This window comes from Eschrichtius robustus, chromosome 5, assembly GCF_028021215.1.
Source record: "Eschrichtius robustus isolate mEscRob2 chromosome 5, mEscRob2.pri, whole genome shotgun sequence".
In the NCBI taxonomy this organism is placed as follows: domain Eukaryota; kingdom Metazoa; phylum Chordata; class Mammalia; order Artiodactyla; family Eschrichtiidae; genus Eschrichtius; species Eschrichtius robustus.
The window spans coordinates 19,599,642-19,610,514 of NC_090828.1; the positions used below are offsets into that span (position 1 = coordinate 19,599,642).

The 10,873-nt window shown below is 50.8% G+C and overlaps 1 protein-coding gene across 1 annotated transcript; it reads right to left on the reverse strand.

Annotated features, from left to right (window-relative positions):
- Nucleotides 1-626: 626 nt before the first annotated feature.
- Nucleotides 627-6,043, reverse strand: CATIP (ciliogenesis associated TTC17 interacting protein). Its single transcript, XM_068543780.1, has 10 exons — nt 6,019-6,043; nt 5,715-5,807; nt 5,118-5,318; nt 4,769-4,824; nt 4,515-4,601; nt 4,157-4,324; nt 2,579-2,703; nt 1,521-1,597; nt 1,096-1,184; nt 627-866 (listed from the first exon to the last, which is right to left on the reverse strand). The coding sequence occupies exons 1-10, from the start codon at nt 6,041-6,043 to the stop codon at nt 627-629; spliced, it is 1,161 nt and encodes a 386-aa protein (XP_068399881.1).
- Nucleotides 6,044-10,873: the final 4,830 nt, after the last annotated feature.

Below are 10,873 nucleotides of genomic sequence, written 5' to 3' on the forward strand. Positions count from 1 at the left end.
CGCAGTTTGGGGGTTCCTGCGTATAGTGGGAACCGGGAGGAAGGAGGTGGAGTGTGAGAGCTGGCGATGGGGTAGGGAAAGGAGGTTTGGAAAGCTTCGGGGGTGATGAGCAAGGCCAGTGGTGAACACATCGACTGTTTTTTTTCTTTGGCGGGAGCGGGCAATTATGCTAGGTGGAATCTATAATGATTCTGTGTGCCAAAAGCCCCGCCCCTCCATCGCGGCTAACCTAGTGACTAAAAGTGTGGGTTTTTGGAATCCAACGTCCAGGTTTGAATCCTACTTCCCACGTGTTTACTCTGTTACTCAATCTTTTCATACATTTTCTTATCTGTAAAATAGTGATATTGATCATAATAACAGCTAGGAAGAAAGGCTGAAAATCGCTCGATAAACCCTGTTCACGGTTCCTATGCTTAGCCCGAGACACGAGACGCTGGCCAGAGAAGGATCCGGCTCACAGCCGAGCCTCGGGAGGGCCCCGTTTATTCCCATAAAAACCGCAGGCCGGAAAGCGCGCCTCCCGGGTGCCTCCCGCCCGCGTGCCGCCCCAGCCCAGCCCGGATGCCTTGTCTTCCTGCCTCGCCCCAGCCAGCTGGGCCCCGGGGGACCGCCTTGCTGCCCGCCTAGCCCTCTTCGCCCTCGAGGCCCTCCGGCTCCAGCTCGTGGAAGGGGCAGGGCCGGTTGGAGGAACGCAAGGCCGGAGTGGGCGGGCGTCGCATCGCAAAGGGGCCGAAGTACTCGGCGGCGAAGGTGACCACATCGGCCGGCTGGCGCAGCAGCAGGAAGAGCAGGAAGTCGGAGATGAGCGCCTGGGCCTCGGGGTGCTGCCGCAGATAGCTGTTGTGGCTGAGACGGAGCTCCTCCTGGAGGGGTCCGAGCCTGAGCCGGACCCGGGACCCCCGAGCCCCAGGAGCTCCCCTCCCCTTTGCCCCATGGAGAGCTTAGGAACGCTGCAATCCGCTAGCCCTTAGGGGTGATGCATTTCAACCGGGCAGAAAAAGTGATCAGTAAAGGTGGAGTGTACGCCCAGGGCGGGGGGGGGGGGGGGCGTGGGGGGATGGGGACCTCAGGCTGGCTGCAGCCCCTCCTCACCTTCCGGGCCACAAACCTCGAGTAGAGCTCCATGTCCTCCTCCCACACCAGGGGTTTCTTCTCAAACACTGGGTGAGGCTCAATATCATCTGGGGGGTGGGGGCGGGTGGGAGGAAGGCTGTGTGCCTATTCCGACCCCAGAACCTTCCTCAGATACAGAGGGATGCCCAAGGACACCAGTTCTGGGCAGGCTCAGGCAAAACCCCAGGGTTCTGGCCATATGGGCGAAGTTGCTGGAGGCGGTTCCCAGCAAAATGATCGTCCCCAAATTGCCTTGGGGACAGGGGCTGGAGAGCAAAACTTCTCCATCTCATCTCGGGCTCTGATCCGGGGCCATGGCACACTCAATCCACCCATGCACCCTGGAAGGCTCCAGGTTTCCTCACCTCGCCTTCACTCTCCCACCAGCCAGGGGCTTCACTCACCCTCTTCCCTCAAGATGGGCACCTTGGTGATCATGCAGAACCCCGGGGAGCCCACCTGGATCCTCTTGGCCAGGTGCCTGGAGTGCAACACAGAAGAAGGTGTGAGTCTTCCTAGACCAGCCCACTCCTTTGAAGGGTGTTCTGGGAGCCTCCCTTTACTGCTGTCCCCCTTCTCCCCTCCTCCACTTGTCTTTGAGTTCCAGGGTCCTGTTCATTTCTAGATCCCCAGATAATGGCCCCTGTTTTTCAAACTGGGGACTGTTCCTACCCTGGAGATGTGTGCACGTGTGCAAGACCTTTAGAGGTGTGAGCACTAAAAGAATCACGAGGGAATTCCCTGGCAGTCCAGTGGTTAGGACTCAGAGCTTTCACTGCCAAGAACCTGGGTTCAATCCTGGTCGGGGAACTAAAATCCTGCAAGCCATGGGGCGTGGCCAAAAAGATTTAAAAAAGTAAAAAGAATCACGAGCCTCGTGCTATGTGATTCTCAAAATAGAAACAACAAGTAAAATTATGAAATAAGGAAAGCCCGCAACGTTCTGATCACTTTTTTTTTTTTTTTCTAGTATAGTGATTCTGTCAATACCTCTTTGGAAATTTCAAGAAACAAATGCTTCTCCCCCTCCCGAATTTTCTCAGGATTTGGTGCCTGCACTTTGCTGGTGACAGCTTGGCAGTGTGCTGGGATGCTTCTCCCAGCCTGCAGATTTTATCAAGTGCTGAGTTGTTCAAACTTGGGTGTTTTTCAATATTACACCCACACCTGTGGCAGCTGCTTTAGCTATGCCTTAGGCCCTGTGGAGTTGACCTTGACTTCCTCAGCTATTCAGGGTTCTTTGGTGAGGTTTGGGAGGCATTGTGAAGATCAGGAGAATGAGTGAATATATGCAAAAGGGTGAATGAGTGGATAAAGCAGGGGCACTCAGATCTCAACAGCAAGTCTTCCTGGTGGTGTCCCCAGAAACAGGACTCTCCCTTTGCCCCGACCCGGCCCAGGGGGTTGAGCTCCCAGGCTTGTGCTCAATACTGCCCCTTTCGCCCCACCGTCAGTAGCTCACCCATCAGAGAGCAGGTAAAACTGGCAGGACACGGGGATGCCCTGTTCCGAGTGTACAGTCTGCTCCACAATGAACACTTCCACCTGCTGATGGCCCACCTGGATCGTCTGGGAGCCCAGGCCTTGCTGGCAGCAACCAAAATGAAGGGAGGGAGGTGAGGTGGATTCCCACCGGGGCCTCCCCGCACATCTCACCCTGGCCCTTCTCTCCAGATTACAGCTTCACTGCTTGTTCACCAGTGATAAGCAGCCCTTGGTTGTCCAGACCCTTAGGCGCCACAAGATTTGAGTTGCACCCCCAGGTTAAGTTGGGGTTTTCTCATAGAGAGCCAGCTCCACCCTGCTCCTGCCCCAACCCGTCCCCATGCCAGCTTCATGACCAAGTGCTTCTAGTTGGCAGATTCTGTAATAGGGATGACCAACTAGGTGTGAGTGTGGGCGAGGGCGGAGGCTGGGCTATTTGTGGGGAGGGGGTAGTGGGACGCTGAGGAGGGACTAGACTGAGATTTATGGCTGCCTCAGGCCCGTGCAAGCTGCCCATTGTAATTGAAATTTAAATCTCTGGGGACTTCCCTGGTGGCGCAGTGGTTAAGAATCTGCCTGCCAATGCAGGGGACACGGGTTTGAGCCCTGGTCCGGGAAGATCCCACATGCCGCGGAGCAACTAAGCCCGTCTGCCACGACTACTGAGCCTATGCTCTAGAGCCTGCGAGCCACAACTACTGAGCCCGTGTGCCACAACTACGGAAGCTCACACACCTAGAGCCTGTGCTCCGCAACAAGAGAAGCCACTGCAGTGAGAAGCCTGCGCACCACAACAAAGAGTAGCCCCAGCTCGCCGCGACTAGAACACGCCTGAGTGCAGCAATGAAGACCCAGTGCAGCCAAAATAAATAAATAATTTAAAAAAATTAAATCCCTGTTACAGCTACAGCAACAGGGAGAAAAGTGCTAACATAAGAAAAACATTTCAAAGAAAATGGGGGGAAATGGTATGTGCCTGTTTGTGTCAAACACATTGCTGTTTGTCATGTTTGTGATAGAAAAGACGAGAGTGTCATTTACAAAGTTGGTCATATCAGCCCCCAAAGTGTGTGTTCAGAGGCATGGCTTCAAAATCACATATTACAGGAAGTTCTAGGTAGGTTGATGATGAAAGTTTAGCCAAAATAAGAGGAAAATAAGAAACACCCTTCAGGGTTGAGACATAATAAAATAAATTTTAAGTGCAGTTGGAGATGTTACATTACCTGATCTTAAAAAAATATGTCTTTAAAAGTGGCCCCTACGATGTTTATTTTTCCCGGACTGACTTTTGTGCAAAAAGCGTTGCTTTCTTCCACTGCTCCCACCTTTTGGTCCTTCTCGCTCATGCCACTTGCCTCACACTTGGTCTTCCCTCTAACAAATGCAGTCTTGCTTTCTCCTGCTCTTGGAAGTCTCACCCCCACGCCCCGGGTTTATCCCCACTCCACCCCCTCTTCCACTCCACAGAGCTGTCTTTTCTCCCAACTCAGCATTCTCCTTGCCCCTTCTAGTTCGCCCCAGACCAAGTCCCCCTCCCAGGGAAACCCCTCACGTAAGTGGAATAGCAGAGTTTGCCCTCGGTGTCCAAGGCCAGGAAACGGGCGTTGCTGGGCACTGTCTGCCGCCAGGCCATCACCCTCAGCAACACCAGGTTGGCAGCCTGGGAGACGAAGCCCGCAATGGAGTGCCAGGGGAAGAAAGTCACTTCGGTCTTCACTTCCTGTTCAGGACAAATCTGGGTCAGGGACGTTGAGCCGGGAAGTGGAGGGAGGTTGGGCAAGCCAGGTGTTGAGCATATGGTCCAGTCCATATGGTCCCTAGTCCAGGCTCCTGGCCTGACACCATCTGTCCCCTGATCCTGGTTCCAAAGAGGATGTAGAGTATGGCTCCCACCTGGCTCTCATCCCTACCTCACCCTCCTTGATGATTCTGGTCACGGCCAGCTGGTCATCCTGCTTCAGCAAACTCATCTTCCGTTCCATGGGGAGGACGTGGAACTAAGGGCCAGAGCATGGAGGGGAGAATCAGGGACTCACGGGATGGTATACGAGCAAGATCCCCCAGAGGTCGCCTTATCCGTTCTCCTTCATAAATGAGAAAACTGAGGGGAAATTTGGATAGAAAACTTTCCATATGTGGTCCAGGCTGGGGCCCCAGGAGGTACCTTGATGAACTCCTGATTATGTTGTTCCACAACCTCCAGTTTCCACGAGAGATAGCCTGGGGGGAGAAGGTGAACACCACTGTCACAGGAGACAAGGCTGGAGTTTGCAGGAAGGGAGGCGGTGGCCCGGGCTGGAGGACTCAGGTGTAGGGTGGCCCGAGGAGAAAACTAAGACTGTGATTAACTTCCCCGTCACCCCCATGTCCCACGCACTCTCTTTGCCTCGTTCTAGTCCCAAGGTGAAGTCAAAGCGTTGGTCCTGAGTGAAGGTCCTGGGAGTTGGGGGGTGGGAGGGGGAGGGCAGTGGAGGAAGGGTGGGGTAGAGGGTGTCAGGCAGCAGGAACTCTACCCAGAATGGAGTTTCCGCAGAGTATTTTGTCCATGAAGCCATGGCTAAAGGCATGCACGAATGGGAAATACGCCATGACACCAAACTGGTCTTTGTATTTCCCTCTCTGCACCTCAATGGTCAGCTCTCCCTGAGGCTCCCCTGCGTCCGAGACCATGACCAGAGTCTCCGAGAAGAATAGCATCAGCAGCTCCTCTTGCCCTGGGTGGGTGAGGGTCCCGTGGAGACAGTTAAAGCCCCAGCTCCTAGGTCTCAACTCTCGGACACCCAGGCCACCAGTGCGCCCACAGTCTCCACCCAACCCCTCCTCATCCCACGTCCCCCAGGTGGCCCCTGCCTCCCCTCCATTGACCTCTACAGCAGTCAGCAGATGAAGACTCCCCTCCCCAATCCCCACCAGCCCCTACCCACACCGTGTCCCTGGGGTCTTCCCTTGAAGAATATCAACTAACGGGTCTCACACCCGTTAGTCCCAGGAGAATCAAGGCTGAGAGAGTGGGTGAGTCCCAGGAGAATCAAGGCTGAGAGAGGGGGTGGCCAGGTCTGGGCTTTCTCTTCTCCCTCCCGTCCGTACTTTTGCCCACTGCCCAGGCTCACGGAGGGAGTTGAGGAAGTGGATGGCTTCAGCATTGGCCTCTAGGGGTGGCAGACTCTCTTGGGCTGAGGGCTGGTGGTCCTTGGCTTTGGAGACTATGGAGGGAGGAGGGGTTGAGACGGCAGATGGCGGACCCTGGGAAGAAGGACAGGGGTGGGGCAGGGGTCCCAAGAGCAGAATCCTCCAAGGCCACCCCAGGGTGGATGATGAGGGAGAAGATGCCCCACCCCTTTCCAGACCCCAGAGGGAGAAGATGCCCCACCCCTTTCCAGGTCCCCACCCCAAACTCCTCAGCCCTCTTCCCACCTTTGGATTGAACTTTGGAAGACATGCTGCCTCCTGCTACCCAGTTTGTATCCAGCTGTCTCCATGGCAACTGGGAGCTGGCTACCGCCTCTTAAAGGGCCATCAACCCATTTCACTAAACACCCAGACCTTGGAAGAATTGGTAGGAACTGTGGCTTCTGCGGCTCAGCCCAAGCCTGAGGTATTGTCCAGCAGAGGGAGCATTTGACATTCTTAGGAGGCAGGGGGGATGACATGGATCATTAGAATGACCTTACAAGTGTACTTTGAAGTTCAATTCTTACTGGGATTGTAAGTAGAACCAAAACATTTTTTTAAAAACCTTAAATTTTACTATATTTATATGTTTATGTTTATTAGATTGCATTAAAAGTACTTGGGAAGCTGGTTTGTCAATTTATTAAAAAATTTGTTTAGAGAATTATTTTTAGTTATTTTTCCCAATCAATTGCTTTTGGCAATTGCAATTGCCACTGGGCAGTCCAGTGGTTAAGACTCTGCGCTTCCAGTGCAGGTGGCAAGGGTTTGATCCCTGGTCGAGGAACTAAGATTCCGCATGCCGTGTGGTGTGGCCAAAAAAAAACAAAGAAAACCCAATCAATTGCTTTTAAAAAGGAAGTAGAACATATAGAATGAATAAATATGGCATAAACATATTTATGGAAGTTTTAATTTTGTAAAGAGAACCAATTATTAATTAAAGCCCCCTTAAAAGTTAGTAATAACATTAGATAGATTTATGATTAGAATGATATGACTAAGTTGAACTTAAAAGTTTTTAAAATGCTTATGTTTTAAAATTTGCATTTAAAAAAATTGAGTTCTAATTTTTTTTTTAAATTTATTTATTTTTATTTTTGGCTGCGTCGGGTCTTCGTTGTTGCGTGCAGGCTTTCTCTAGTTTTGACGAGCAGGGACTACTCTTCGTTGTGGTGTGCGGGCTTCTCATTGCGATGTCTTCTCTTGTGGAGCACAGGCTCTAGGCACGCGGGCTTCAGTGGTTGTGGCACGTGGGCTGAGTAGTTGTGGCTCGCGGGCTCTAGAGCACAAGCTCAGTAGTTGTGGCACACGAGCTTAGTTGCTCCACGGCATGTGGGATCTTCCTGGACCAGGGCTCGAACCCGTGTCCCCTGCATTGGCAGGCGGATTCTTAACCACTGCGTCACCAGGGAAGCCCTGAGTTCTAATTTTTAAAAGCCAAAATGAATTCTGCACGTGAGCCACCGCCAGTGGCATTAAGAAAACTCACAACTGCTTTGGGAAGTAGTCTGTTAGTTCCTCAAAATGTTAAATGTGGAGTTACTATATGACTTAGCAATTCCACTCCGGGGTATATACCCAAGAGAATTGAAAACATCTGTCCATATAAAAAACTTATACACAGATGTTCATAGCATCATTATTCAGAATAGCCAAAAAGTGGAACACCCATCTGTTCATCAACTGATGAATGGATAAACAAAATGTGGTGTAATATATATAATGGAATATTATTCAGGCATAAAAAGGAGCGAAGTACTGACATATGCCTAGAATATGGTTGAACCTTGAAAATATGTTGAGTGAAAGAAGCCAGTCACAAAAGACCACACATTGTATGATTCCATTTATATGTGTAAATGTCCAGCACAGGAAAATCTATAGAGACAGAAAGTAGATCAGTGGTTGCTTGATGTGGGGGAAGGGTGGAGGCATGGAGGCAGGGAGTGGCATCCACTGGGGACAGGGTTTCTTTTGGGCATGCCAAAAATGGTCTAAAATTAGACTGTGCATATACTAAAACCCACTGAATTGTATACTTTAAAAGGATGAATTTTGTGGTAGGTAAATTATATCTCAATAAAGTTAATAAAAAATAGATGATTTAAATAAAATCTAAGAGAAAAAAGCAAACCCTATTGCTTTCATATGTGAATTACATAAAGTTTAACAAAATCTTTTTGATTTGGACAAAGTTTAAAAAAAAAAAGAAGCAGGGACTTCCCTGCCGGTCCAGTGGTTAAGACTCCGTGCTTCTACTGCTGGGGGCGCGGGTTTGATCACAGGTCTGGGAACTAAGGTTCCACATGCCTTACAGCCAAAAAAAACCAAGAAGCAAACTGTTCTTTTTTAGATGCTCTTTAAGGGGTGCCCACATAGTCCTCCTCCTTATTGTGCACCCCCATCCCAGCTATTCTGGACTCCTGGCCTGAGGGAAAATTTGCTCCCTGAGCCCTCTACCCTTTAGAGTTCTCCTGTCACCCCTGGTCCCCCTCACCTCCCCTTGGTCAGGCTCCTCTAGCTGCATAGGACCCCCACCTGCCTGTCCTCACAGGCTCCCACCTCCTGGGAGCCCATCTTCTCAACTCTCTCACTCCCCCCAGATTCCTTCCTGCTTGATGCTGGCTGTTTCCTGCTAGCTGCTTAGAGGAGAAAGCATTTTGGAAAAGTGGGTCACAGAAGGATCAACATCCAGTTTGTTGTCTATTTTTTTAACCATCTGGAAGAGATCTGTTAAGGACCCTTGTTACCATCCCCCCTTAGGGCCTGATACGCCAGGGGAAGGATGCTCTGGAGCGGTTGACATACTAGCCGTGTGGCTGTGTTGGGCAGGTATGCCTTTCTGAGCCTGTGACATTGACAGCCTGTTCCCTCCCAGCAGCTGGGGTTGGCACCTGTTGAACAACAACCACTACCGTAGAGAGGGTACCCTATATGCTGAGCTCTGCAGGTGGTAACTCACTTAATCCTCACAATCAGCTTCTAAGGTGGTGTTAGCATCATCCTCATTGGACAGGTGAGACGTGGAGGCACAGAAAAGTTCAGTAACTTGTCCAAGGTCACCCAGTTAATAAGTGGAAGGTGTGGACTCCAACCCAGATGGGCTGGCTTGAGTCCATGTTCTTAATCACTTTGCCCTACTGTCCCTGATAGACTAGCGCTAAGTTTATTAATAACAGTGAGAGGAAAAAGAGGCTGCTGTTCACTGAACACCATTGTGCATCTCATTTGGGTCTCCCAGCCACTCCAGAAGGAGGCTCGGTGACATGAGTCCCATGTCTGGAGTTACCCACGGAGTGTCAGAGTTTGTATTCAAATCCAGACCAGTGCAAGTCCTCTCGCTTTCTTCCACCTTGTCCTGCCTTTGGCCCAAGCCTAGGGTTTACTGACCATCAGGGTTAGCTGCCCACCTGCTTTCAAAGCCTCCATTTGTGGCCAGGGCCTGGGAGGACTAGGACAACCCCCTCACCAACACACACACGTGGACACACAGGGCTCCTCTACAACCTATCCTGTTCTCTGTCCTTCCTGGGAACTTCTAAGGCTGCCCCTCCCTTTCTCCTTTTCTGTGATTTAGAAAAAAAAGAGAGACAGCCTGTGATTCAGGGAAAAACGAACTGCTTACAGGATTTTTTTTTTTTTTAATAAATTTATTTATTTTATTTATTTATTTTTGGCTGTGTGGGGTCTTCATTGCTGCGCGCGGGCTTTCTCCAGTTGCGGCGAGCGGGGGCTACTCTTTGTTGTGGTGCACAGGCTTCTCACCGCGGTGGCCTCTCCTGTTGTGGAGCACGGGCTCTAGGCACGCAGGCTTCAGTAGTTGTGGCTCGCGGGCTCTAGAGCGCAGGCTTCAGTAGTTGTGGCGCACGGGCTTAGTTGCTCCGTGGCACGTGGGATCTTCCCGGACCAGGGCTCGAACCCATGTCCCCTGCATTGGCAGGCGGATTCTTAACCACCGCGCCACCAGGGAAGCCCCAGGTTATTATTATTTTTTTAAATTAATTAATTAGTTTATTTTTGGCTGCCTTGGGTCTTCCTTGCTGTGCATGGGCTTTCTCTAGTTGTGGCGAGCGGGGGGCTACTCTTTGTTGCGGTGCACGGGCTTCTCATTGTGGTGCCTTCTCTTGTTGCGGAGCACGGGCTACATCTAGGCACACGGGCTTCAGTAGTTGTAGCACGCGGGCTCAGTAGTTGTGATGCACAGGCTTAGTTGCCCCACAGCGTGTGGGATCTTCCTGGACCAGGGCTCAAACCCGTGTTCCCTGCATTGGCAGGTGGATTCTTAACCACTGTGCCACAAGGGAAGTCCCCCCAGGTTATTTTTTAAACTACGTATTATTCAAACACCTTTGAGGCCATGCGTCTACCTCCATTTCTTCTCTATAATGAATTAGGCACCAGAAATCACATGTAGCATTTTCCAAAGTGACTTCATATGCCTTTCTCGTCTAACTCTTCTAATAGCCTCCAAATAAGTGGCCTTGTTGGTGAAAGTTTATGAGTTTGCTGCCTTGCATCATTTCTGGTATCAGGCCCCCTATTCCTCTGGGGGACCCTTTCCCCACTCTCGGTGCACTGTGTTTCAGTTGGGTCTGACACTGCCTTTCCAAGTGTGGTCACGTGACCTAACCTGGCCAGTCAGAGAAGCCCAGTCCCCTAACTCCTATGATTGGTTCAGCGTTGGGCACATAATCCAAGCTGAACCAATGAAACTCAATCCCTGGGGCTATTAGAGGTTCTGCTATGTTTGATGAACTAGTAGCCCATAAATCTGGAACTTCTAGAGACCATCCGTGCATTACAGGGAGAAACACTGACAGAGAATGATATCAATATGGAAGAAAGTGGAGCTGAATGATGAAGATGCCTCTGAATCCCTGGATCCATTCATGCCTGAAGTCACCATGACATAATCCTACACTTCTCAATTTCATGACCTGATATATTCCCCTTTTGGTTTAAGCCCCTTTCGGTTGCGTGTTTGTCACTTGCATTGAAAGGGTTATGTCTCATTCAAGGTTGTCATCTCCACTGGAAGGTGAAGAAACTGAGGTCCAGGAATTTACTTGCCCAAGGTCCTTGGATGTTGAGTAAC

Coding starts and splice junctions, on each gene's coding strand:
- CATIP (XM_068543780.1), bottom strand. CDS start 6,043: ATGTCTTCCAAAGTTCAATCCAAAG. Junction 4,825..5,117: donor CTGCGGAAACTCCATTCTGG/GTAGAGTTCCTG, acceptor TTCTCCCCCCAG/GCTATCTCTCGTGGAAACTG. Junction 4,325..4,514: donor GAATCATCAAGGAGGGTGAG/GTAGGGATGAGA, acceptor TGTCCTGAACAG/GAAGTGAAGACCGAAGTGAC.